The 26387-nt window shown below is 25.1% G+C and overlaps 8 protein-coding genes across 10 annotated transcripts; 4 read left to right on the top strand and 4 right to left on the bottom strand.

Annotated features, from left to right (window-relative positions):
• The first annotated feature begins 500 nt into the window (after positions 1 to 500).
• LOC122857059 (prostaglandin E synthase 2-like) lies at positions 501 to 2127 on the top strand. Its single transcript, XM_044159034.1, has 5 exons — positions 501 to 816; positions 932 to 1006; positions 1081 to 1418; positions 1499 to 1610; positions 1680 to 2127. The coding sequence occupies exons 1-5, from the start codon at positions 529 to 531 to the stop codon at positions 2040 to 2042; spliced, it is 1176 nt and encodes a 391-aa protein (XP_044014969.1). The 5' UTR covers positions 501 to 528; the 3' UTR covers positions 2043 to 2127.
• A 133-nt stretch (positions 2128 to 2260) lies between these two features.
• On the bottom strand, positions 2261 to 4309 carry LOC122857060. 2 transcript variants are annotated; one of them, XM_044159036.1, is made up of 8 exons: positions 3917 to 4309; positions 3588 to 3746; positions 3388 to 3518; positions 3192 to 3324; positions 3001 to 3123; positions 2856 to 2939; positions 2625 to 2786; positions 2261 to 2559 (listed from the first exon to the last, which is right to left on the bottom strand). In XM_044159036.1, exons 1-8 carry the CDS (start codon positions 3966 to 3968, stop codon positions 2288 to 2290), a joined length of 1116 nt encoding a protein of 371 aa, XP_044014971.1. In that variant the 5' UTR covers positions 3969 to 4309; the 3' UTR covers positions 2261 to 2287. The 2 variants fall into 2 exon arrangements, with proteins under 2 accessions (XP_044014971.1, XP_044014970.1); XM_044159035.1 differs by having other exon boundaries at positions 3833 to 4309.
• A 2305-nt stretch (positions 4310 to 6614) lies between these two features.
• Positions 6615 to 10835, bottom strand: LOC122857061 (intraflagellar transport protein 122 homolog). The gene is made up of 3 exons (XM_044159037.1): positions 10558 to 10835; positions 10371 to 10480; positions 6615 to 10307 (listed from the first exon to the last, which is right to left on the bottom strand). Exons 1-3 carry the CDS (start codon positions 10608 to 10610, stop codon positions 6898 to 6900), a joined length of 3573 nt encoding a protein of 1190 aa, XP_044014972.1. The 5' UTR covers positions 10611 to 10835; the 3' UTR covers positions 6615 to 6897.
• A 147-nt stretch (positions 10836 to 10982) lies between these two features.
• LOC122857062 (NEDD8-conjugating enzyme Ubc12) lies at positions 10983 to 12821 on the top strand. Its single transcript, XM_044159038.1, has 4 exons — positions 10983 to 11389; positions 11482 to 11576; positions 11645 to 11851; positions 11935 to 12821. Exons 1-4 carry the CDS (start codon positions 11287 to 11289, stop codon positions 12073 to 12075), a joined length of 546 nt encoding a protein of 181 aa, XP_044014973.1. The 5' UTR covers positions 10983 to 11286; the 3' UTR covers positions 12076 to 12821.
• Positions 12822 to 13437: 616 nt separating this feature from the next.
• Positions 13438 to 18304, bottom strand: LOC122857064 (importin-7). Of its 2 annotated transcripts, none has more exons than XM_044159039.1 (4): positions 17780 to 18304; positions 17033 to 17114; positions 14013 to 16949; positions 13438 to 13933 (listed from the first exon to the last, which is right to left on the bottom strand). In XM_044159039.1, the coding sequence occupies exons 1-4, from the start codon at positions 17861 to 17863 to the stop codon at positions 13866 to 13868; spliced, it is 3171 nt and encodes a 1056-aa protein (XP_044014974.1). In that variant the 5' UTR covers positions 17864 to 18304; the 3' UTR covers positions 13438 to 13865. The 2 variants fall into 2 exon arrangements, with proteins under 2 accessions (XP_044014974.1, XP_044014975.1); XM_044159040.1 differs by having other exon boundaries at positions 14016 to 16949; positions 17780 to 18123.
• Positions 18305 to 20448: 2144 nt separating this feature from the next.
• On the bottom strand, positions 20449 to 21446 carry LOC122857065. The gene is made up of 3 exons (XM_044159041.1): positions 21153 to 21446; positions 20672 to 20896; positions 20449 to 20595 (listed from the first exon to the last, which is right to left on the bottom strand). The coding sequence occupies exons 1-3, from the start codon at positions 21323 to 21325 to the stop codon at positions 20487 to 20489; spliced, it is 507 nt and encodes a 168-aa protein (XP_044014976.1). The 5' UTR covers positions 21326 to 21446; the 3' UTR covers positions 20449 to 20486.
• Positions 21447 to 21551: 105 nt separating this feature from the next.
• LOC122857066 (syntaxin-7) lies at positions 21552 to 23809 on the top strand. The gene is made up of 3 exons (XM_044159043.1): positions 21552 to 21989; positions 22094 to 22690; positions 22772 to 23809. The coding sequence occupies exons 2-3, from the start codon at positions 22121 to 22123 to the stop codon at positions 23015 to 23017; spliced, it is 816 nt and encodes a 271-aa protein (XP_044014978.1). The 5' UTR covers positions 21552 to 21989; positions 22094 to 22120; the 3' UTR covers positions 23018 to 23809.
• A 347-nt stretch (positions 23810 to 24156) lies between these two features.
• LOC122856252 (trypsin alpha-like) lies at positions 24157 to 25136 on the top strand. Its single transcript, XM_044157945.1, has 3 exons — positions 24157 to 24519; positions 24605 to 24844; positions 24916 to 25136. The coding sequence occupies exons 1-3, from the start codon at positions 24157 to 24159 to the stop codon at positions 25042 to 25044; spliced, it is 732 nt and encodes a 243-aa protein (XP_044013880.1). The 3' UTR covers positions 25045 to 25136.
• The last annotated feature ends 1251 nt before the right edge of the window (positions 25137 to 26387 follow it).

The following is a 26387-nucleotide window of genomic DNA, read 5'->3' on the forward strand; positions in this document are numbered from 1 at the left end:
GTTGTAAACTTTTTAATGTTTATATTTACATTAAAAATAAATCACCACCTTTTAAATAAAGAACCTTAGGCACGTGCGCGAATATTGAAGCACACACAAAGGCAAATTCTTGAACAATGCTATTAACTAAATTTGAATTTGAAATGTACGGAAGTACGTAGTTTGTTATGGCGGAGAAACAGGAAATAACGGCGACATTGTCAACTAAAATCACTTTTAAAAACTCAGTTGATAAAAAAAAATTATTTTTCCGTTGCTTTTTTAAAAAAAATAATATAATAATTAAATAAATCTTCATTTAGTTTTATATTATTGTTTAATCAATTATAACTTGTAGTATATTTTTATTTTTTTTTATCATCACACATGTTTACGCCATGTTGCTTTTCAAGATGGCGCATTTAAAGTTTCACAATTTTGCCTACAGATGACACTCAAATGCATTTTTTCGGCCGTAAATTTTTTTTTTTTAAAGGATTGCCAATTTTTGCATAATAACAATATTATTGCATATTATTATTTTCAAACATGTCTGTGTTGTGCAGATTTTCAAGATTATCTCGTAATTTTTTAATTAAAAACCCAATAATACGTAAAGACAATTTATCAAGAGGTATACGTACTGTTTTACAAGATGAAAAACCATCAAGAGGTATATTAAAAACAAGTTTTATTGGTGGTCTTATTGGTGCAGCAATTGGTGTAGGTTATGCATTCAATAAAATCGAGCGTGACAGAAAAAATTTAGAGAATGAAGGACATGAAATACCAATTGAAGTTATTAAATATAAACCAGCTTTTGAAGTTTCTCGAAAGGTTAATAATAATTAATAATAATTTATATATTTTATTTATGTTTATCAACATCTAAGTCTTTATTATAGCTTTGTAAAAACTCATTGTTTATTATGATTTTGTTTTAATTTGTCAGATAGTTTCACCAGTTGATAGTACCGGTTTAAAATTGACACTATTTCAATATCAATCATGTCCTTTTTGCTGCAAGGTAATATCAATTATTAATAACAAATTATTTGTTAATTTTACTTGTTATTAAATTATAAATTTTTATCCATCAAGGTGAGAACATTTTTGGATTACTATGGAATATCTTATGATGTCGTTGAAGTAGAGCCTGTATTTAGACCTCAAATAAAATGGTCATCATATAAAAAAGTACCAATATTATTGGCAAAAGTTGACAATGGATATCAGCCACTCAATGATAGTACAATGATTGTATCAGTTTTAGCATCATATTTAAATGATAAAACATATAAAATAAATGAATTAACAACGTTTTATCCAAAAATAGCAATTAATGATGAAAATGGAAAATTCAAAGAAGAAATTGTTAATAAATATTTTTTGATGTATCAAGGATCTGTACCAAAAGACAGAACATTAGATGACATTGTGTAAATATTAATATTTTATTATACTATTTAAGTATTGTTTTATTTATATTAAATTATTTTTTTAATTTATTTATTAACAGTGAAGAAAGAAAATGGAGAAAATGGGCAGATGAAGTATTTGTTCATACATTATCACCAAATGTTTACCGAACAATTAATGAATCATATCAAACATTTAACATATTTTCAGATGTAAGTAGTATTATTTATTAAATATTTATTTATAATAATTTTTTGATATTTAAATTTAAATTTTTACAGGCTGGTAAATGGGACGAATATTTTTCATCTTGGGAAAGATTATTGATGATTAATATTGGTGCATTGGCAATGTATTTTATTGGTAAAAGACTTAAAAAACGTCATCATTTAAAAGATGATGTTAGACAATCATTTTATGATGAAATAAATATTTGGATAAATGCAATTAATGCTAGAGGTGGTGTATTTATGGGTGGACAAAATCCAGATTTATCTGATTTAACTGTTTATGGTATATTACGTAGTATTGAAGGTTGTGATGCTTTTAAAGATGCATTTGAAAATACTCAATTAGCTAATTGGTATCAAGCAATGACAGATAAAGTTAAAAATCATGCTGGCAGTAATATGTTGGGTAATTAAAAGTATTTTTAATAATTATAATTTTATCATGTAAATTATTTTTTATTAATAATTTATATACTATTTTTTCTTGATTATAACAACAGTCATATAACACTAATTAAATTATTTGTTATATTGTAATTAATTGATTGAATAGTTATAGCAATAAAATTATTCTAAAATTAATTAATATTTACATGAATAATTTATTACAAAATAAAACAATAGTATTTGATTTTAAGAGCAAAAGATTTATTTAATTTTCAAAGATCACAAAGTATTTGACGATAATTTAAAATAAAACCACGATTTTCAAGATCAGGTGATGGTGCATTTGGATCTGTTGATGGACCATTAGCTCTTGGATCTGTATTTGTAACAATATATAATACAAATGGTTTACTTTTACTTGTTTTTGTTGAAAAACCATTACCACAATATCTATCTGTTGTTTCTCTAGATCCATTTATTGATGGATTTGGAATAATAACATAATTATGATCACAATCAACTCCTGAACTTGAATAATCAATTCCTAAACGACAAAAAAATATACAAAGATAGACGAAATAATTTTAAATTTTGAATAAATTAATTTACCTGGTGTATAATCAACAACACTTGAATCACCAGATATTGAAAATGAATTTGTTTCTGATTGTGACCATTCAATTGTGCAGTATCCAAGGGCCATTCTAATGCATACACCATAATTAAGATTTTGTAATTGACGTGTTCCAACTAATGGTGGTAGTATTGATGCTGAATTAACAGAAACATATATTTAAATTAACAATTGATCGTTGAGTTTATTTTAATCATTTGGATTACCTCGAGGATTTGTTGTTGTTCCATAGTTGAAACTTGTGACTGAACCTGAAGTTGTATTGTAATATTGCAAACAACCTGTTGGTGCTATTGATAAATTTAAAAAAAATTAATTTATATATTATTTTTTGTTATTTTTTTGTCTTACCTCGCCAAGGTGAATCACAAGCAATTTGACGAATTCTTAAATTCCATTTACGTCCAAATTTATACTCAGCATTTGTATTTATAGATATGGTTATTGGATTATTTTCAAAAAATTCTACATAAACTAAAAAAACAAAATAATGAAAATTAAATTTAAATATATTTACGCTAATTATTGATAATATATTTTACCATGTTGCTTTGAATTATCACCACAAATTCTGGGCACACTTGTAGAACCACCAGAAATAAGTAAAAAATCATAATCACATACGCCACTTCCATTTGGTTGTGATAAACTCAATTCCAAAAAATCAATTCGTAGCTAAATATATTTAAAAAAGTTATTATTTATTCTTATTTAAATTTTATTTATAAAAAAATTTACCTGGCAAATATTCGAATTACATTTGTTGATTGTAATAACACATCTTTCTCCTCCTTCATATGATGAATAAAATCCAGGATTAACAAAATAAGTATTATTAACATTTGAAGTTGTTCCACACTCTTTACGAACTGAAGAAGAATATAATTTATAAATTTTTCAATTTAGCTATTATAAATTAAACGAAAAATATTACTTACAAGTACAACAAACACCAAGTTTATTAGCACAACTACCCGAAGAAATACCACCATATTTTGCACATTCATTTTTAGTAAAACAAGTACCACGAAATGTATTTCCAGAATTTCCAGAACACTCGGAATTTTTAAATCTAACAACACTAAATAACGGAAAAACTGTAACAGAAATAAAATTATTAATTTAAAAAAAAATAAATAGCTATTTTTTTAATCCCTGAGGGATGTTATTTGGTAAAACTTACATCTTGCTTGTCTATCTTGATGCTGATAAATATCTAATGCACTATCATCCCTCAAGGATTCATTAAATACACCATTAATCTCACCAATTATAAATCCCATTGTTATTATAAAAATAGATAAAATAATTCCAAACATATTCTTGATGTATTACTAACTGAATGATCATGATACATTTAAACTTAAAAAAAATATTTTAACGAGTATGATCCATTCAAAGTAACGGTGAATCATTTGCACATTAAATTAGATATAATTATCACCTTAAAAAAATTTAAATTCAATGTGTTAAAATATTCAAATAACTGTCTTTATTTTAGTACCGCTATTACCTATTATAAAAAGGACACTTTGACCGCATTTTATTTGTAGACGTCTGATTAGTCAAAATTTTTTAGCAATTAATTATGATTAACTCTTTTATTGTTTTCTCTCTCAAGTTGGCTTATGTTATTATTGATAATAAGATACACAGAAATATATACAATCAGCACTGGAGTTGCAAAGTTTTATTTAAATAGTAAACTTATTTTCATGTTATTTAGTATATTTAAAAAATTTATGATAATACCTCTTTTCGAATTCTACATTCCTGATAAATAATAAGCGAAATCTTTGAAAAATTACTTCTTTGGATTTCTGTCGGCCTGATATTTTTAGAAAAAAATTTAACTAATTTGTATCAGGAACATAGAATGACCGAAAAGGTATTTGATGTTTTTTGAAATTTACCTCCTCGATTTTATATTTGCCTGATATTTGAATAAAAAATTTTTTTTTCGAGTATCAGGAATATAGAATGAGCGAAGAGGTATTTGATATTTTTGAAAATACCTCCTTCCTCATTCTATATCCCTGATACTCGAATATTTTTTTTTCCATAAATTTTTTGAAATTTGATAGAGAAAAAAATTTTCGAGTATCAGGAACATAGAATGACAGAAGAGGTATTTGATATTTTTGAAAATACCTCTTTGCTCATTCTATGTTCCTGATACTCGAATATTTTTTTTCCATAAATTTTTTGAAATTTGATAGAGAAAAAATTTTTCGAGTATCAGGAACATAGAATGAGCGAAGAGGTATTCGATATTTTCGAAAAAATCAGCGCCATCTATTGTTTTTTTTCGGAACTATAGGGTAAACACATTGAAATATCATAGATAGAAGAGGGCTGTTTTATCAGGGTTGTAGAACAGGAAAAGAGGTATTTTCTGAGTTAACAAGTTTAGCGCCATCTATTATTTTTCTTAGGAACTATAGAGTAAACACATTGAAATATTATAGATAGAAGAGGGCTGTTTTATCAGGGTTGTAGAACAGGAAAAGAGGTATTTTCTGAGTTAACAAGTTTAGCGCCATCTATTATTTTTCTTAGGAACTATAGGGTAAACACATTGAAATATCATAGATAGAAGAGGGCTGTTTTATCAGGGTTGTAGAACAGGAAAAGAGGTATTTTCTGAGTTAACAAGTTTAGCGCCATCTATTATTTTTTTCAGGAACTATAGGGTAAACACATTGAAATATTATAGATAGAAGAAGGCTGTTTTATCAGGGTTGTAGAACAGGAAAAGAGGTTTTTTTTCAGTTAACGAGTTTTGCGCCATCTATTATTTTTTTTCGGAACTATAGGGTAAACACATTGAAATATTATAGAGAGAAGAAGGCTGTTTTATCAGGGTTGTAGAACAGGAAAAGAGGTATTTTTTCAGTTAACGAGTTTTGCGCCATCTATTGTTTTTTTTAGAATGTAAACATTGATATGAAGTCATAGAGAAGCGTATCAGGGTTGTAGAACAGGAAAAGAGGTCTGGAGCAATAAGTTCAGTGTTTGCTTTTTTAGCTGATATTGTTGTAGAATGGAGGTATTTTTGTTAGCCAGCGCCATCTATTGTTTTTTTTTAAACAATGGAGGTAAAACATAAAAAACAATAGATGGCGCAAAACTCGTTAACTGAAAAAATACCTCTTTTCCTGTTCTACAACCCTGATAAAACAGCCCTCTTCTATCTATGATATTTCAATGTGTTTACCCTATAGTTCCTGAAAAAAATAATAGATGGCGCTGAACTTGTTAACTCAAAAAATACCTCTTTTCCTGTTCTACAACCCTGATAAAACAGCCCTCTTCTATCTATGATATTTCAATGTGTTTACCCTTTCTTGCAAAAAAAAAATAATAGATGGGCAAACTCGTTAACTGAAAAATAATTTTTCCTGTTCTACAACCCCTGATAAAACAGCCTTCTTCTCTATCAATATTTCAATGTGTTTACCCTATAGTTCCGAAAACAATAGATATGTTGATTTTTCAAAATATTTGAATGTTTCACTATTATTTTCTATGTTCTTTTCTGATACTCGAATATTTTTTTTCCACAAATTTTTTGAAATTTGATAGAGAAAAAAAGTTTCGAGTATCCGGAACATAGAATGACAGAGGAGGTATTTGGTAGTTTTGAAAATATACTCCCTTGCTCTTATGTTCTGATACTCTAAATATTTTTTCCACAAATTTTGAAATTTGATAGAGAAAATTTTTTTAGTATCCGGAACATAGAAATGAAAAGAAGTATTTGATATTTTTGAGGTATTTTCTTAAAATATTCTATGTTCCTGATACTCGAATATTTTTTTTTTAATTATTTTTAAAATTTTTTTGAAATTTGATGGAAAAAAAAAATGTTGAAGTATCAGGAACATAGAATGAACAAAGAGGTATTTGATATTTTTTCAAACAAGTGGCGCCAAAGAAAAAAAATTTTTCTTGTAACAGGGATATAGAACAGGCAAAGAGGTATCAATGAGTTATGAAAAATAAAAAAAGAGATGATAAATAAAACTGCTACAATAAAGATACACAAGAATATAAAAAATTACGCGCTGATCGTGTTCGATCGCTCTTGTATAGTTGTATAAATAAAAATTACTTATATATTGTAAATTAATTTAATATTACAAACCAAAAGCTTAATTGTTTTTTTAAAATTACAAATAAATATTTCGAGCATCAAATTAAATAAAGTAATATGTTTTTCATATATATATATATTTTGTAAATTAATTAATTAATAGAGACAGTTGAAACTCGACAAAATGGACAATGTCCTTGACGAAGAAGTGCCAATTCATAATCATCAGCATGAAATAGTCTCAAACAATATTTGCAATATGTTATTTGTAAATCAGGAAGTAAATTTTTATAATATTTAGTTTTAAATGGTACTGGCCATTTAATAATAATAACACTTGTTGGTTCAATATTTTTTAAAACTTTTCTGCCAACTTTAACAATTGAATCACCAATTTTTGGATCATTAAATTTAATCATTTTAGCTGTAAATAAATCAGTAATATTATCATCAATTGTCAATTGATTTTCAATAATATCATTATCATTATCATTATTATCATCATCATTATGAATACTATCAATATTTTCATAAATTAATTTTTCAGCTTCATCATCATCAATATCATCATCAAGTTGAAATTCAACAAGTGGTAATATTTCAAATTGTCCAAATGAATATTGAAATTTTAATCCACATTGTACACAACAATTACAATGTTTATTATTAGATGGTAATAAAGAATTAAATGTTGAACAACGATAACATAGCGGTAATAATTCTTCTGGATCAGTATATTGATAACTTTTAATAGCTAATGTTAATATTTCAATTTGGCTTTGTTGATAATCTGGTATTTTCATTGTTTTTAATTTTTCTAATAATTGCATTGATAATTTATTAGCACCAAGTGTTTTAGCTTGTTTAATAAGTGCATAAATAATTTGTACTTTTGATATACCATAAATATTAATACCTTGAATTTTATTCAATAAATATCTTGATATATTAAATAATGCCTCAGGCATAAATGATGTAAATGGTTCTTCTTGATAACGAAATATTTCATGATATGCATAATATATATCAGCTTTATCAGAATAATCATTAAATATATTAATAATATCATTATCATTTTTATTATTTAATTCAAGACTTAATTGTGATAATAACCAATAAAAATATGATGCATCTTTAAATCTTCTTTCAATAATAGCATTATCAGCAAGTGTTGTTAATACATGTATTGATTCATCAACTTGTCCAGCTAATTTAAATGCTTCTTGTGCTTCAGAAAATCTTCCAGTATCAACAAGCCATCTTGCGTATGGTCCATATATATGTGATTTTAATTTTGTATTACGTTCAGCTAATTCAAATGCTTCTGGCCATGCTTGTGCATCAATAAGTACATCAGCAACATCTTTATCATCACCAAGACGTGTAAATATTTCAGCAGCACCATGTGTTGCACCAAGTTTACGTAATTTTTTACCAATTATTGTTAAATTATTACGATCACCTTTATCAATTTGTCTACCAACTTTAATTAATAAATCAATCCATCCATATTCAGATATAATATTAATAGCACGTTGTATATCACCAGCAGCTAAAAACATTTCAGCAGCAGCACGTGGTTCACCTAAACTTTTTGCCCATTCAGCACGTCTACGTAATAATACAGTACGATCTTGTGAATTACCACTTGTTATAAATTCTTGTGCAATATCAAACATTCGTAAATCTGAATACATATCAAGTGCATATTGTTGTAAACCAGCTTTTTGATATAATTTTGCTGCATCACGTAATTTACCCATTGATGCTGATGCAATTGCCATACATCCTTCTCTACCCCATTCACCTGTTTCTAATTTTTCTAATATTTCATTAACAACTTCAATATAACGTAAATTTTTTAAACGTGTAAATGAATTTTCAGCTATTTTTAATTCAAGTTTTTCCAATGATGATAAACCAAGTGATAACCAATCTGTTTCAGCAACACCTAAACATGCTATTTTATATGCTGATATATAATCATTAATATCAATATATTGATACATTGTTGTTGTTAATGGTATGTCAATTGTTTTTATATTTGTACCAATAATACAATATACCTTTGAGCCATTATTACCAACAACAAAACCACTAAATTTTTGATGATATTCAGGAAAATTTGATACTTTTATTGATAATGTATCATTTGTTGAAAAACAATACATATCTTCAAATGAACGATTAAATGATACTGATGTTACATCATTTTTTTCATATATTATATCATCATTATTATTATTATTACTGCTGCTACTAGTATTTATATTAATTATTGTTAATAAACCATTATCAGTAACAATTGCTAATTTTTCTTTTTGTGAACTAATATCAAGACAACGTATTGAACTATTTAATTTTATAATTAATGATGGAAATGGATTATCTAAATATATTTTAACAACTTGTCCACTTTTTAAACCAGTTATTATACATTCTTTACCAATTGGTCCACCAATAACTTTAATATATGTTATTGAATTATCTAATATCCATTCTCTTTCAACAATACCAGTAAATGATAAACTTTGTAATCTTTTATCTAAACATAATACTAAATGTTTTGATGTTACAACAAGAAGATTACAATCAAGTGATTGTCCAAGTTTTTCTTGACAACGATAATGCATACCATCATTACCAGATAATTCATAAATAATAACTCTTTCTGGTAATTGTACAGCAAGTTTATCACGATAAACAGCAATTTTTTTAATTAAATCTTTACATTTAATTCTAACTTTTTGATTTGTTTGTAAATTTTGAATAATAATATCAGTCATATTTTCACGATATGCATAACGTTCACCATATAAACCATGTACAATATCCCATGATAATTGTAAATAATTTATACTACCATTTTGTGTACCAATTGCAATATGTGATGATGTTGGATTAACAGCACAACTCCATACCCATGAATCATAATCATTACCAATTTTTGTTAATTGAAAACCTTCATTTGTCATTAATAAACATTTTTTATTACTACCAACAACTAGAAGATATTGTCCATCAGGAAAATGAAGAATTTTTAATGGAATAAAATCAATTGTTCTTTCACGTCCAATTTGACGACCAGTTTGTGTATAAAATGATATTGTACCATTCCATTCAGCAATTGCAAGAATATCATTATTTGATTCATCACGTGGTTGTCCCCATGATAAACTCCATACAGCACTTGTTCCTGGACGATCAATTCTCAAATGTTCATCACCATTTTTATTTCTAATTGATACATAACCAGATGCAAAACCAATTGCTAAATATTGTCCATTACGTGTCCAAGAACAGCAATTTATTCTACCACCAGATTTTACTTTTTGTAAATTTTTTTGCTCTGATGACCAAATTGTTAATTCACTAGATGAACAACTTACAAGTTGATGTGTTATTGGATTAAATTGCATACATTGAACAGCTTCACTATGTGAATATTTTAAAATACCATCTAGCTTTGATGTCCAAACAATAACACTTTTATCAGCACTTCCTGAGGCAAATTTTTTTCCATCTTTTGCATAACAAACACAATAAACTGTGTCTTTATGACCTGATAAATAAAATAATACAATTATTTAATTTATCTAATTGTTCATTAGTGTAATTAATTTACCTTTTAGTGATTTTATTAAAACTCCTTTTGTCGTTTCATAAACAAGAACTTGTGATCCAGCAGTTACAACAAGTTGAGTACCATCTGGACTAAAGCACAAATCATAAATGCTGAAAACAACAAATAAATAGTGTTAATTTAAAAGCTAGATGCTAAAGATATAAAAATTTTTAAAAAGAATACAAACCATTGTTCTTGTCTGTCCTGGACCTGGTCTACCCAGGTTGTTATAGCTCTCATAATTATATTATGTATTTGATTATAGTGTTATCTAAATAATCCTTTGCATTTTATGTACCTTGACCCAAATATATACTTTGTTTTTTAAATAATTTGTTTGTTTTCAAGTATCCAAGAATCCTATATACATTTTGTTTGGTTTTGACAAGCGTCATTGTTTGGTACTTGTTCCCGTTATTGTCCGTTACCCTGGCAACCAAATAAAAAAAGAGTTAATTCACTATACAGTGCTAAGGTGTTTTTTTTTTTTTTTTTTTTTTTATTTGTACAAAATTCTCAGTAAATAGCGTCTGACCAAATTCACGCCACCGTGAGATTAGTCAAACGTCAAGAATAAAAAAAAAAAAAGCAAGCTGATTCTAATCCCACTCACTAACTCACTTGCTTGTTTGCTTGTCAAAAAGAAATAACACATATATTTATTAATATTAGTTATTTCTTTATTATTATACAATATTATAGATAAATAATATATTCTAGTATTATTTCTATTATTCACTATCAAGGTAATAAAAGAAAAAAATCCTTGAAAAAATAAAAAAAATAAGTTCATAGAAATATTTTTTTAGTAAATAATTTTTTAATTAAAAACAAAAAAGTTTCAATACTACATTGTCGTGTATTTTTATTGTATGTATAATAAAGTCGTGAAGACAATTAAACACCTATCTTTAACATGATTAAATTATTTTCATTGAAACAAGCAAAAAAAGATGGTGAATCACCAAAAGCAGGTACTCAAAAAAAAGCATCAGCAGCACAATTGAGAATAACAAAAGGTCATTATTTAAATAATAATAATAACTATTACTAATTTTTTTTTTAACCTTCAAATTAATTGAATTATAAATATTGTTATTTTATTTTACAGATATCAATGAATTAAATTTACCTAAAACTTGTAATACTGAATTTCCAAATCCAGATGATTTGTTGAATTTTAAATTAAACATAAGTCCTGATGAGGTAAGTTAATAAGTTTTATGTTACTATTTATTTACACTTTATAATAATTTGTTTTTTCTATTATTTAGGGTTTTTATAAAGGAGGAAAATTTACATTTAGCTTTAAAGTTGGGCCAAATTATCCTCATGAACCACCAAAAGTAAAATGTGAAACACAAGTTTATCATCCAAATATTGATCTTGAGGGTAATGTTTGTCTTAATATATTGAGGGAAGATTGGAAACCAGTATTGACAATCAATTCAATTGTTTATGGTCTTCAATATTTGTTTTTGGTAATAATGATAATAATTAACAATCAATTAATCAATCATCAAATAAATGAAAAATAAAATTAATAATTAATTTTTTTAAACAGGAACCAAATCCAGAAGATCCATTAAACAAAGATGCTGCTGAAGTTTTGCAAAATAATAGACGTGCTTTTGAACAAAATGTTATAAAAGCAATGAGAGGTGGTTATGTTGGATCAGCCTATTTTGAAAGATGCTTAAAGTGATATATTGTCAATAATAAATAATAAAACAACGACAAAAACAACAACAACAACAACAATTACATTGTACAAACGACAATATAAATCATAGATTGTCGTTTGTATTTTACTAAGTTTATGTTAATTTACAAAAATAAAAAAAAACAAAGCTAACAAAATTTATTATTATTATTATTATTACAATTTATTTCTACAAAAGTATTTTTCAGTTTATTAAACATCTTGATTAGACAACAAATTTGATGTAAAACAAAAAATATGTGAATTAATCTGTCATTAAAAAAAAAAAAAAGAAAAAAATAATATTAAAAAATTTAATTTATATCTGCTTTTCTTTATTATTATTTTTTTTTTTTAAATTAATTTTATTTTGTGTATGAAAATAAAGAACAAGTTTTAAAACTTGGCGAGAGATAATGATAAATAGCTTTTTATTTCACTTTATATTTAAAAAATAATTAAAATCATCTCTTAAATATTTGTCATTATTTTTGACGATTAATTTTAATAAAATTAAACTTATTTATTTAAAAAAAAAACTTTTAACAAATTAATCATTAAAAATTTAAATATCATACAATTAATTTTTCATGTATACAAAAATATTTATAGTATTATTGTGAAATAATTAAAAATTTCATAAAAATATAAATGTTTTTATAAAGTATTGATTCATTTTTTTTTTTTTAATTTAAATTAATTTGTATTAATAATTAATTCAATATTAATAAAAAAATAAATAAATACAAGTGCCTTTGACAATTTAATTTTATATAGGTATAAATTAAAGAAAAAAAAAAAAAACATCAAGGTACTTTTAATTTGAAATTAAAACAAACATTAATCAATGATGAATATTTATGTAAATATTAATTTTTTAATATTTAAATAAAATAAAAATAAACACACATTAGTACATATTATTTTCAAACATGATACAAAGTATTAAAATAATTATTCGTGGGAATTTTTCTTGAGTCTTTTTGTTTAAATTATTATTTTAAAAATTGAAAAAAAAAAAAGAATTGAAAGATTTTGGAATTTTAATTTAATATACTGGACCGGCCAGCTGTTTGAACTTTTAAAAAATTGATATTTTACTTTTTGAATTAAAAAAAAATAAACAAGTTAAAAAGTTTAATGTAATTTTTAATAAATTTATTTTTTTTATGCAATATTACAAGTTATTCCCAGAGTAATTAATTTTAATAAATAATAATTTATTAAACTGTTTGTTTTTTATTTTTTTCTATTGTACAAAATCAAAATGCATTTCTCAGTTTGATTGAATAATTAAAATTTCTTTTTTTTTTTTTTTTTTGTTTACACTATTTATTATTTTCAATTTTAACCATTGTGATTAACTTTATTTTTTTTTAAACTTCATTTTCCACAGCATTAATTCACGGAGTTGTCATACGCTTGAGCGTAATATTATTAATTTACAAGAGCTTATCATCATACACAAAAATAGTGAATAAAAAAATGCATCCAATTTTATCATTAAAAATAGTCAAACAAATACAATTCAACAATTATAAGTTTTTTTTTCTTTTAATCCATCAAAAAAACATCGTAAAATTATTTTTCTTTGTTGTTGATTTTGTCATAAATTTCATTGTTGATCAATTTTTTCAGTTGGTTTTGTATATTATTTTTTTTTTTTTCTTCTGTTTATTTACTTTTGCAATTCATTGTTTTTTTTTTTAATAATAAATTTTAAACATATAAAGATGTAAGTAAATGAGAAAAAAAAAAAAAAAAAATATATCAATAAAATAAAAGTTTATTATTTATCGGCCTAGTGGAGTACCACCGAAACTAAATGTTGCTGGTACAGTCTGTGATGTGAATGCATATCCTGAAGAAAAAAATAAATAAATTAAAATAAAATAAATAATTAAAAAAAATAAATATAAAGATAATTATTTATTTATTACCACCACTCTGTTCGATTCTTTTACTTTCAAGTGCAGCTTTTCGTTGATCAGCCAAAAGAATAACTTCTTGAAGTGATTTTTGTTGTTCAACAGTTAAATGAGATGTTAGTGCTTGATACCATTGTCCATCTGTTCTTTCAATATTTTGCATGACTTCTTTAAATACAACATATTCATCTTGATTATTATCTTCAAAATCAAGTGGTGTTATATAACATTCAAGTGTTGTTTCTTCATTTGGTTCAAATTCTGATTCATCATCATCATCATCGTCATCATCATTACCACTAACAATTGATGAATTAATATCAAATCTTCCATCATTAGCTCTTTGTACTTTATCTTGTATTTTTTCCAAATATTCTTGTCCATCTTCATCAATTTCATCCTCATCAGAGCTCAATACTTCTTCTTCAAATTCACTTCCTTCTTCATCATCAGCTTCATCATCACAATCAGCAACTTTAGATGCATATGCACGTTTAAGACCATCAAATAATAATATTAATGATGGTATAACTTGTCCAGCACATTCATTAATAGCATTTGGTCTATGATTTGGACCCATTGATACAAGTGTACATAATCCTAATACACATAATTTTCTATCATGTAAACCCAAAAAACAATCAGTATCATGTATCCATTGTTTAATAAAATGTGATGCAATTGGTTCAGTTGATTGTCCCAATGTACCTTGTAATCTATTCATAGCATCTAAACATAATGCTGGATTATAATAAAGTGCAGCAATAACAACTTGTAAACACATTGTACGTAATTCAGATGTTTTAACTTCACGTGTTAATCTTTCTAATACAAGTTGTACCATTGGTGGTATTGCTTGATCAATATGTCCTTTACATTGTAATATAATAACTTCTAATAATTTTGCAGCATGACATTCTGGATCTTCACCAGCATCACCAGTTAATATTGTTTTACACATATTAAACATAGCAAGTATATGATGTTCATTTGATAAAAATAATTGTGTATCAACAGTTATATAATTATGTAATGCTGGCATCATATCAGTAAAATAATCAAAACCATCTTTTTGAAATAATTGATACATTAATGCCAATACTTTCCACATATCTTCAGATATTGATTTACTTGTTAAATCATAAACAAGTGATAATGCTTCTTCATAAAATTCAATAACATTATGTTCAAATATATGTGCAATAACTTGTAAGACAATTGGTTGTAATTGTGACATAACATCTGGATTACATTCCATAACAGTTAATAATGTTGCAATTGTATTTAATAAACCCATTGCTGTTATTGCTTTTTCATCACTACCCTCATCTGTTTCAAGTACTTGACTAAATGTTTTAGATAAATGTTCACATATTTCAACAGCAATTGGTAATACTTGTTGTGTATATGTTACAACAATTTTTTGCATAACACTTGTTAAATCATCATTTTCAGTTTCACGTATTATTTTTAATAATTCAAGTGTTATATCTTTTATTAATGGTTCAATATATTTTTGTGCTTTATCTTGTCCATTTAATAATGTTTGTAAACATATTGCTGCTTCAACTTTAACTGGTAAATCTTGATCAGTTAATAATGCTTTTGTTGTTAAACGTATTGCTTCAACAAGTATATTTTCTTGTTTAAATTTAATTTCTGAAAAATAATGTAATACCCAACATGCACGTGCACGCATATGTCCATGTGAACTATTAAATTCTGGATAAACATATTGTAATAACATTTTATCCATTTGTTCTTTATATAATTTTTTTTTTAATAATATATCAGCAAGTGAACCAATCATATGTAATGCACCATCTTTTTGTCTTGGATCAGCATTTTGTGATCTTAATACATTAATACAAAATTCCAATGTTTTAGCTAACATATCTTTACGTTTTTTACATGCTGAATGAAGTAAAGTTTGTGCTGCTGTTACTGGTGATACAAAATCTTCAAATATATCAAATTTAATACGTATATATTCATATGGATCTGCTTTCCATAATTCTTCATCAGCTTCAGAATATGATAATATTGGAAATAATACATCACGTATTATTTCAAACATATGAGGTTTTAAAAATTTCCATGAATGTCCATGACTTACAGCTTGATTAATATAATTTATTGATTGTTGTATAACACGTGGTGATACATATATATTACGACGATATTGATCAAGAATTTTTAACAATACCTCAAGTATACCACCAGAAAATGTTTGTAAATACCATTCAGAAAATTCTTTATATTCTTTAGTAACATTACCAGGACTACCATATCTTTCAAACATACGATGAACAATATGTAATGCCCATTTTTTACATTTCCACCATGCTAATTCAGCTTTTTCATCATCATCAAGATCAGCAGTATATGTTTCTTGTGGTACTGGACGATCAGCAACTTGACGTACAACATCCATCCATTGTGAAAATACATCACGTGATATTAAATCCAATGGTAATGAATATTGTGTTAAGGCAAAAAAAATTTTTAATATTTGTTTTTGTAATAATACTGATTGTTCTGATGGATCTGGTAATAATGAAACAATCAATTGATATATCATTGGAAATAATAAATTCATAGCTTCATTTAATGGACTTCTTTCTTCAGCTTTTTTATATTCAAAATTTTTAACAAGTTGATAAAGTGCAAGTAATACACCTGGCCAACATGATGCATCAGGATTTTTTAAATATATTGTTATTTTATCAACAATTTGTGTCCATCTACCTGGAAAATCATGTTTAACAATATTACTTATACAAACAGCAAGTTGAATTTTTATTATTTCTGGTGCATGTACAACAGCATCAACAATTGCATCACGTATCATAACACGATCTTGTTCATGTATACTAAATGGTGCTGGTCCATTTTCAACTTCTCTTGTTGCCCAATTTGTTGTTATCAAATTTTTAAGATAAATAACACCTTTTAAAGAACAAAAAATAAGAGTTAAATCATCATCATCATGTCGAGGTATTTTTATTTTTTTTATAAAAATATTTTCATACCTGCTTGTCTGACAGGCAAATCAACCTCATTTGACATAATAACTTGTAATAGACTTGGAGCAAAACCAATGATTTTGTGAATCTGTTGAAAAAACAATTTACCAAAATAATTATGTAATAAAATTCATGATACGTGGACAAAATTTTATCAATAAATCATTAGCATTCCAATTGGCATGTCCAAGATAACCCCAGCATACTAACATGTGATGTGGCATTTTGCCTTAAATAGAATTTTCATCAAGTATCATAAATATTGATAAAAAAAATAATAGAAAATTACTAAAGCTCATAATTTCTAAGATTTAAGTATCTTATATGAAAAAAAAAAGAGTTAAGTATTTTTTAATTACAATTTTCAAGTGGCATGGTATAAAGGAGGAAAGAAAAAAAAAAAAAAAAAAGACCAGGCTTCATAGCGTCATTGAATGATGAACAAGTAATTTTTCAACAAGACCAAGAAAAGCAATTATAAAGAGTTTTAATATTTTTTTTTTCTGGAGACAAATTCATTGGCAACAATAAAGCTAATAATAAAAATAAAAAAAAAAAATTTATTCATTGGCCATGTGGTGATGATAATGGAGTGTTCCTGAAAGAGTACCACGCTGGAACTTATCATGTCTTCTTTTTTTACTTGGTTCATGCTTTTATTTTCTTTCTCTCTCTCTCTCTTTTTTTTTTGTAAAATTATAATTTCCAAACTACCACTAGACTGTAGGTATTCTTATTAAAGTGATAATTTACCCGATTAAGTTGATCCTCAGCTTGTTTTTGCTGTGCCGGATCAATTGATGCACGCAGCAAATCAGTTAATTCACGTGGATTCATGATCAAAAGATCACAATATTACACAAGTCACGTTTTAATAACAAAAATTATTTGGAGTCAATATTACTATAATTCTTGATTTTTCAACACACGCGTGATTACAAAAAAAATATATTTTCAATCCACTTGTGTATTTTTTTTTTTTTTTTCCTCTGTCCCTTTCCTCTTGGGACTTGGTGGTTGATTTTTTTCTTTTTTTTTGTGTGACGAATCAGACGTGATTGGAACCCGGTGCTGTTGCTGATCTCTCTCTTCAAGATCACGTGATACAAATTATAAAAATGGCGATACACAATAAACGAAATAAATAAAAAAAATAATTAATTGAAAAAGTAATTGTAAAATTTAAAAATCTAATTGTATTATGAAATTTTTATTAACCAAAAAAAAAAAAAAATAAAGAAAAAAAATTTTTTTAATTTTGTTATATTTTTATAATGAAATATAACAAATGAAGATTTATTTAATTATTATATTTATTTTTTTTTAAAAATGCAACCGAAAAATAATTTTTTTTTACCAACTGAGTTTTTAAAAGTGATTTTAGTTGGAAATGTCGCCGTTATATCCTGTTTCTCCGCCATAACAAACTACGTACTTCCGTACATTTCAAATTCAAATTTAGTTAATTTAGTTAATAGAAAATTCAGAGCAGAAAATCCGAGTTTTTATTTTATATTTATCTGTATGTACATAAAACACAACAAATGATTATTTTGTTTTATTTATTAAATGGATTATTTATGTAAAAAAAAATTATTTACATAATATATTGTTTTTTATTTTTATTATTTTTAATTTTTCCTTCTAGAGCTTTTTATCCAAGTCAAATTGATCCAGTAACGCTGCATGTAAGTTATTAACATCGTTTACAAGTCTAAGGATATTTGAAATTGAACATGGCTTTATTCTTGCGGATAAAGTTTATCCATTAGTTGTTGAAGTTCGTCGTTGAGCTCATTTATTTTCTTTATCTGATCGGGTGTTGGATGTGGTCCCAACTCTTCACAATATAACCTGTAATTTGTCGTATACATAAATTAATAGATTGGCATTTTAATTTTTTATAAAACTAAAATAATTTACTTACTTATATTCATTTGCTTTTTTAGCAGTTAATTCTAAAGTTTTCAATTCTTCTGGTGAACGTTCCGGTAGTGGCTTCCAGTCTTTTTCGTTTCTTAGTATTATACTAATATATTTTTCTTCTTCAGCTATATACTTGAGAACGACTATTTTTTTGCAAGAAAAAAAAAAAAAAATGAAAAAACCATTATAAACATTATTTACAAGTTTGCGGATATTTAAAATAAAAAAAAATTACAATACGGCTTTTAGGCGTTTATTAAGATCTGCTCTAATTTTTTTAATATGAAAAAGCATAAATTTGACTGTGATATGATTTGTTATGTGATGTTTTTTTTTATGCTTGAGAGGTGCATTCCCAAATCTCCTTTTGCTTGCGGGTAGCTATTTTTTTCATATTATAAAATAATACAGTAAAACAAAAAAGTATATTATTTTAATTTTAGTAAGTTTAAAAATATATTTACTTACATCTTCGTTATTGAAGAAGCCATGATGATAGGTTTCTTTGCGATGTATGCTGTGTCTTTTTTACCTCGAGATGATCACTTCCAAAAATTATTAATAATTGCTGAAAGAAATAAAAAGTTTTCGACTTTTTACAACCAAATGCTTCAGGTACATACAAATTACAATGATTATAATGAGGTATGATTGAGGTACAAGTGGTACAATTATAAAGAGCAAATAGCTGCAAGTAGCAATATTTATTATTAAATTGTTTATATTATTTAGCCAACTGTCAATGACTGTCAACTAGAGTGGACAAAATCGTAGACCTCTGGTGTTTGACTTTTAGAAACATATAATGTTGTATCCATGGAGATCTACTGTAGACCTCCATGGTGTGATGCTAAACAAAAATAAAAATATACTACAAGTTATAATTAATTAAACAATAATATAAAACAATAATAAAGAGTATAAAATTAATAAAAATTACAATTATAACATTAAAGGTATATTGTAATATTAATAAACAAAATGGCACAGAGTCGTTTAGAAAAAATTAGAACAATCTTTAGCAGGTACTTATATAAATTATTATTGTTGACATAACATGTGACTATTTTTAATTATAATAATAAATAATTTATTTTGCTTTTGAGTAACATTATTAGTAAAGGGGTGGTGCTATGAAGCCAGATGATAAACCTTTATGGTACGATATATACAATTCGTTTGAATATAGAAGGCTGTGTCACGAGTAATTGTAGTTGAATAAAATTTAAATTTGTTTTTTTTTTTTTAAGCTTGGAATAAACAATAAAAACTAAAATAAATAATTTTCTATTATTTAGTTTATCTATCATTAAAAGTAATTCATACACATCATTTTGACATTTTTAACTAGAAAATAAACGAATGTTTTCTAGAATAATTTTTATTTGATATTTAAACATATAGCATAAGATTATTTAGTGTTTTTTTTTAATTTTTTTGTTTTATTTATCCATAAACATAAATTATCCATTAAATTAAATTAAATGGATTATTTATGTAAAAAAATGTAACAAGTATATTAATTTTTCTAAGATTATTTCAAATAAAGTTGACGCAGAAGTTCATCAATTCCGTTACTGAGCTTTTTTTTTTCTTTCATTTGATCGGGGGTTGGATCTGGTCCCAACTTTTCACAAAATAGACTGTAATTTGTCGAATACATAAAATATGTGATTAATTGTCATATCAGTTTTTATAAAATTAAAATAATTTACTTACTTATATTCCGTAATCTTTACATCTGCTAATTCAACAATTTTCAATTGTTCTGGTGTATGTATTGGTGGCTTAGGCTTCCAGTCTTTCTTGCGTCTTATTATTGTAGAGTTATAATTTTCTTCTTCATTGATATAATCATCAATAATTTTTCCGGCATCTTCCGATAGTTTTCCCTCGTCACTTAAACGCTGTTTAATATGACGGAGTACATCAACTGGAGTATCACTATTTTTTTGTGAGAAAAAAAAAAAAAAAAAAAACCATTATAAACATTATTTACAAGTTTGCGGATATTTACAATAAAAAAAAAATTACAATACGGCTTTTAGGCGTTTATTAAGATCTGCTCTAATTTTTGTAATATGAAAAAGCATAAATTTGACACGTTATGTGATAGGTATTTTTTCATATTATAAAATAATACACTAAGCCAAAAAAGTCTATTATTTTAATTTTAGTAAATTTAAAAATATTTACTTACATCTTCGTTATTGAAGAAGCCGTGATGATAAGTTTCTTTGATGATGTTTGCTGTGTCTTTTTTACCTCGAGATGATCACTTCCAAAATTTATTAATGATTGCTGATAGAAAGAAATAAAAAGTTTTCGACTTTTTACAAGCAAATGCAAAAGGGTATAAAATACAATGATCATAATGAGGTATGATTGAGGTACAAATGGTACAATTATAAAGAGCAAGTAGCTGCAAGTAGCAATATTTATTATTGTTTATACTATTTAAAGCCAACTTTATTTTAGCCAACTGTCAACTAGAGCAAAGTAGAGTGGACAAAATCGTAGACCTCTGGTGGTTGACTTTTAGAAACATATAACTATCATACATCTTTATCAGTTTCATACGCCAAGTGACGATTTGTGACGTATGAGTTCAGAGTTGTGACCACTGATGACACTGATGACACACTGATGACAGCCGAAACGTCGTAATAATAATCATTTATTTATTTCTTATTGATTTTAACTATTTAATTACTCTTGATGTTTCTTTGTAAAGATATGGTTATCTAAACATAAAAAACAATTGCAAAAAATAAATCATTTAAGTAATATTAAAACAAAAAAAAAACCTTGTGTAAATTATAACAAGTTCAATGTTGTTTCCAAGTGTCAAACATTTCTGACATTTGCATAACTTGTCATTTAATCTGTTGACTATTTATTTGTGTGTCTATTGTTATTTAAATAATTAAAATCAAATAAACAACAAAGTGTGCGACATAATAACAAATAGATAAGCTAGTTTGATTAATTTGGTAGTCCAGCCCTACGTAGAAGTTTTTTAAACATTAAATTTGTGGTAAGACATATATTTTATAATTAAATACTTAATTTTTTAACTAACAATAAGACTCTAAATTTTTTGTATTATATTTATTATCTGTGTGTGTCATTCATTTTTAGCTTTAATTAATTTAATTAATCATCAAAATGGATACTGGCTTTTCATCTTACCACAATGGTGGTCCAGCTCGAGAACAAGATTTTGATAGACTTGCACAAACTGTCAGTACTTCAATATTAAAAATATCACAAAATGTATCATCAATGCAAAAAATGGTTAATCAACTTGGTGGTGCAACTGATTCACAAGAACTTAGAAATCAATTGCATCAAATTCAACATTATACAAAACAATTAGCAAAAGATACACAAATACATTTAAGAGATTTAAATGGTATTGCTAATAATACAACAGTCATTAGTCCAGGTGATCAAACACGTAAAAAAATGAAAATGCAAACTGAAAGACTTCATGATGAATTTATGGCTGCATTAAATAGTTTTCAAGCTGTTCAAAGGTTAGCAGCATCAAAAGAAAAAGATATGGTTAAAAAAGCTAAAGCTGTACAAGGTATACATTTTGGTGAAAAAAAACAAGAAACACTTATTGAATTAAAAGACAGTAGAACACAAAAACAAATGCAACAACAGCATTTACATGATGAACAAAATATTCGTATGCTTGAAGAACAAGAAGCCAGTATACGTCAGCTTGAAGTAAATACAATGATTATTTATTATTATTTACCTGTTTATATTGAATAATTAATCATTTTGATTTTTGTTATTTAATTACAGAGTGATATTAGTGATGTTAATCAAATATTCAAAGATCTTGGTGCTTTGGTGCATGATCAAGGTGAAATTATTGATTCAATTGAAGCATCAGTTGAAAGAACTGAAGTGTTTGTCAATGAAGGAACACAACAGCTAAGAACAGCAGCAACTTATCAAAATAAATTGAGAAAGAAAAAACTTATTCTTGCTATTATTGGTGTTGTTATATTATCACTTATTATTTCTTGGTTTTATTGGGGAAATTAATTAAACAATAAACAAAATGAAAGAAAAATTTAAATAATATTTAAATTATGTTAACTATTATATTTAAAATCTACCTATTAACAAAACAAACAAAAAAATCTTTTGAAAATAATTTGCTTTTGTATTATGTCTCTTTCATAAAACATGTGGCATAGCTCGATTGATTTTTTGTATTTAAATACTAAAAAAAAAATGCTTTTAATTGCGATGATATAATAAACAAAAAAAGCTACATATTTTATAGATATTGATTATTTATACACATTGTACACACACTATGAATTTTAACAATTAAATTATTGTAAACGAGTATAATTTTATTATTATGGAATTAAAAAAAAAAAAACATTCCTCATGATAAACATTTAAGAATGTATAAACAAATAAATTAATACTAAAATTATGTAAAAGCCAAATTTAATTTTGTGTATTATATAATAAACAAAAAAAATTAATGAAAAAGAAAATATTAGTCTCTGCTAAAGTTCATTCTTAATTTTTATTTAATTTAATTTTGAATGATAAAATTAATCAATACTTTTACTTTGTATTAAAAATAATATTGACTAGTTTTTTTTTTCGCTATTTGGATTTGAGTTTGCTACCTTGAATTAATTTGATATATTGTTTGCTTATATATCTAAAAATACGAATAGAAAAAAATAAAAAGTCTAATAACTAAAAAACAAATTATACAATATAATTTACTGACATATATTTCTATGGAAATTTAATAAATTAAAAAACAAACAAAACTGATCAAACAAACTATTCTATTATAAAAAAACAAAATTACTGATAAATTAAGTACAGTTGTTTATGAAAAATAAGGTAATATTTTTAATAATTTACATAACAAAAGTAAACAAAATATTTCTACAATCGAAATTGACTATATAAGCTGGATTTTATTTTTAGTATATCAGTACTAACTGAATATCTTCAAAATGAAAATTGTAATAGAACTTTTATTTGTCTGCATTGTTGGTAAGTTTATGACAATTATACTTGAAAGATTAATTTTGTTTCTTACCCATATAAAATTGTATTTTAAATGATAGTTTTTATTGAAATTAACAACAGCTACAGTTGCTCACGGCTCTCATATTCGCCACCTTAGACTCATAGAAGGAACCAGAATGAGACCAAGTAGTTACCTCTTGGCATTCGGTCACCATCCACTGGGGCTTTTAAAAATAAATCCTGGGGCTTTTAAAAATAAATCCTTGTCTGGAAATAAAACTGCTATCAACATTGATAGTCTATCATTTTTGGTATCACTACGTCGTAATGGCAAACATGATTGTCAAGGTTCCATTATTGCCAGCAATCTTATCATAGCACCAGCTCATTGTGTTAACTGTGAAGCAACAAGTAATCCAGATCTTCAAGTTCTAGCTGGTACCAACAATTTTAACAATGAAAGTTCTGGTAAACTTTATAAAGTATCAAATATCACATGCAATGAACTGAATCCAAATGATAATATTGCATTTTTAACGGTAAAATTTTTTTCTTCTAGTTAACTAGTTAATTATTTTCAACTATTTTGTCATTAAAAATATGTGTATTTTAATTTTTTTATAGTTGAGTCAAAATATTAGTACAAATCAACGAACCATTAGTCTACAAGGACCTCGACAACAAACTATTAAAGATAATGACCGTACCAAAAAGTATTTAGTTGGTTGGGGTTTAACTGAAAACAATTCAAAGGCAATAGAAAAAATAGAGACAGCAGCTAAAAATTCATGTTTTCGAGAGCTTCATAAATTAAATCTTCAAAATTATATTTGTACACCTATCAGACAATATGACATTTGCAAGGTAATAATAATTATTGTTAATTAATTCATTACTTATTGTAATATATTATAATTTTTATTTATTCTTTGTAGAATAACAGTGATGCTGTATTGATTTCAAACAACACCATCATTGGAATGCCAACAAAAATTGGTTGCAGTAATGAAAATAGAAAATTCAATATTTTTACTCGTGTGGAATTATTATTTCATATTAACTAAACATTATAAATTTATTAATCACTAAATTAATACTTAACTTTCAACTGGTCCATCAGAATCAATAATCTAAAAATTATAAAATCATCATGACAATAAAAACACCTAAAAAAAAGGATAAAACAATTAAAAAAAAAATATTTATAAACAATAATAATAAAAGACAATAGCAATTTTTTTTTTTTTTTAAAAACTGTAATTATTATTAATCATAATAATATTGACAATGACGCGGCTATGTTTAAAACACCTTCACAAGACCAGCTTTCTTGTACACTATTTACAATTATTATTTAAAATAATAATTAAATTATCAATCAGTTATATAATATGTATATGATTAATATTTTATTTTCTATATATATAATAATAATAATAATAATAATTTGTCAACTTTTCATGTTAATTATGAATATTTTTTTTTATAACTTAATTAATAATTTATTTAATTTATTTTTTAATATTTGTTTCACTTAATTTTTATCATTAATAAAACTATTATTTTTATTTTACTTAAATTATTTCTACGTAAGTTATTTAATTTATTAGATCATTGTTACCATTATCAGCTTGTGATTTATTTATTTTCATCATTTATCCATGCTAATATTTTTATCATTCTCAATTTTACATCACAATTTCTTTTTAAATTAAAACAAAATACAATTTATTATTTATTTAATTTTTATTAAAAAAAGCACCTATTAATTTATTGTTAATATTATTTTGTTGTCTTTTTTTTCTTTTCTTTTTTTTTTTCTTTTTAATTCTTTTTTTCACATATTGTTAGATTATTTAATTATACTATTTAAAAGCTGTACAAATTTATAGGATTTTATGAAATTTTTTTTTTTATTATTTTCAATAATCGATAATTATATTTTTTGTTTTTTATTTACATTTATAAACTATGGGCACTATTAATTGAATTTATAAAATAAAAAAATTTACTTTTTTTAATTTTTTATATATACTGTTTTTAGATGAAAAAAAATATAAATAAAAATAATGAAATAATGAAGAATAGAAGTTACGAGGCATGTCAAATGATTATTTTTTTTTTTACTCAATATTGCCATTGTTTTAATTTCTAAATTATTTATTTATAATAAATATCTAATTATGAAAAAAAAAAAAAATTCAATTAAACTTTCAACAAATCCATTTGTTTTTTATATTTTTGTCAATATTGATTATTTAAATATTTTATTTATCTATTTTCTATTTTTGTATTTCTTTTTTTTTTTCTTATTTTCTCGAATTTATTTATGAAACTAGAAAAATAAGCTAATGGAAGATATGCTAATAATTTTACAACAATTTTTTGACGATTTATTTAATTATTT

Source organism: Aphidius gifuensis, linkage group LG5 (assembly GCF_014905175.1).
Source record: "Aphidius gifuensis isolate YNYX2018 linkage group LG5, ASM1490517v1, whole genome shotgun sequence".
Classification (NCBI taxonomy): Eukaryota; Metazoa; Arthropoda; class Insecta; order Hymenoptera; family Braconidae; genus Aphidius; species Aphidius gifuensis.

What these genes read in the sequence shown, in the direction of transcription:
- LOC122856252 (XM_044157945.1), top strand. Translation starts at nt 24,157, where the DNA reads ATGAGACCAAGTAGTTACCTCTTGGCATTCGGTCACCATCCACTGGGG. An exon ending in ATAATATTGCATTTTTAACG is followed by an intron (nt 24,520 to 24,604) that starts GTAAAATTTTTT and finishes ATTTTTTTATAG; the next exon opens with TTGAGTCAAAATATTAGTAC. An exon ending in GACAATATGACATTTGCAAG is followed by an intron (nt 24,845 to 24,915) that starts GTAATAATAATT and finishes TATTCTTTGTAG; the next exon opens with AATAACAGTGATGCTGTATT.
- LOC122857065 (XM_044159041.1), bottom strand. Translation starts at nt 21,325, where the DNA reads ATGATCATTGTATTTTATACCCTTTTGCATTTGCTTGTAAAAAGTCGA. An exon ending in GCTTCTTCAATAACGAAGAT is followed by an intron (nt 20,897 to 21,152) that starts GTAAGTAAATAT and finishes ACAAAAAAATAG; the next exon opens with TGATACTCCAGTTGATGTAC. An exon ending in GTAAAGATTACGGAATATAA is followed by an intron (nt 20,596 to 20,671) that starts GTAAGTAAATTA and finishes GACAAATTACAG; the next exon opens with TCTATTTTGTGAAAAGTTGG.
- LOC122857062 (XM_044159038.1), top strand. Translation starts at nt 11,287, where the DNA reads ATGATTAAATTATTTTCATTGAAACAAGCAAAAAAAGATGGTGAATCA. An exon ending in TAAACATAAGTCCTGATGAG is followed by an intron (nt 11,577 to 11,644) that starts GTAAGTTAATAA and finishes TCTATTATTTAG; the next exon opens with GGTTTTTATAAAGGAGGAAA. An exon ending in GTCTTCAATATTTGTTTTTG is followed by an intron (nt 11,852 to 11,934) that starts GTAATAATGATA and finishes TTTTTTAAACAG; the next exon opens with GAACCAAATCCAGAAGATCC.
- LOC122857061 (XM_044159037.1), bottom strand. Translation starts at nt 10,610, where the DNA reads ATGAGAGCTATAACAACCTGGGTAGACCAGGTCCAGGACAGACAAGAA. An exon ending in CAGGACAGACAAGAACAATG is followed by an intron (nt 10,481 to 10,557) that starts GTTTGTATTCTT and finishes TGTTGTTTTCAG; the next exon opens with CATTTATGATTTGTGCTTTA. An exon ending in TTTAATAAAATCACTAAAAG is followed by an intron (nt 10,308 to 10,370) that starts GTAAATTAATTA and finishes TTTATTTATCAG; the next exon opens with GTCATAAAGACACAGTTTAT.
- LOC122857059 (XM_044159034.1), top strand. Translation starts at nt 529, where the DNA reads ATGTCTGTGTTGTGCAGATTTTCAAGATTATCTCGTAATTTTTTAATT. An exon ending in CTTTTGAAGTTTCTCGAAAG is followed by an intron (nt 817 to 931) that starts GTTAATAATAAT and finishes TTAATTTGTCAG; the next exon opens with ATAGTTTCACCAGTTGATAG. An exon ending in CATTTAACATATTTTCAGAT is followed by an intron (nt 1,611 to 1,679) that starts GTAAGTAGTATT and finishes AAATTTTTACAG; the next exon opens with GCTGGTAAATGGGACGAATA.
- LOC122857064 (XM_044159039.1), bottom strand. Translation starts at nt 17,863, where the DNA reads ATGAATCCACGTGAATTAACTGATTTGCTGCGTGCATCAATTGATCCG. An exon ending in CTGAGGATCAACTTAATCGG is followed by an intron (nt 17,115 to 17,779) that starts GTAAATTATCAC and finishes TTTTTTCAACAG; the next exon opens with ATTCACAAAATCATTGGTTT. An exon ending in TTTGCCTGTCAGACAAGCAG is followed by an intron (nt 16,950 to 17,032) that starts GTATGAAAATAT and finishes GTTCTTTAAAAG; the next exon opens with GTGTTATTTATCTTAAAAAT.
- LOC122857060 (XM_044159035.1), bottom strand. Translation starts at nt 3,968, where the DNA reads ATGTTTGGAATTATTTTATCTATTTTTATAATAACAATGGGATTTATA. An exon ending in GTAATTCGAATATTTGCCAG is followed by an intron (nt 3,325 to 3,387) that starts GTAAATTTTTTT and finishes AAATATATTTAG; the next exon opens with CTACGAATTGATTTTTTGGA. An exon ending in TGATAATTCAAAGCAACATG is followed by an intron (nt 3,124 to 3,191) that starts GTAAAATATATT and finishes TTGTTTTTTTAG; the next exon opens with TTTATGTAGAATTTTTTGAA.
- LOC122857066 (XM_044159043.1), top strand. Translation starts at nt 22,121, where the DNA reads ATGGATACTGGCTTTTCATCTTACCACAATGGTGGTCCAGCTCGAGAA. An exon ending in CCAGTATACGTCAGCTTGAA is followed by an intron (nt 22,691 to 22,771) that starts GTAAATACAATG and finishes ATTTAATTACAG; the next exon opens with AGTGATATTAGTGATGTTAA.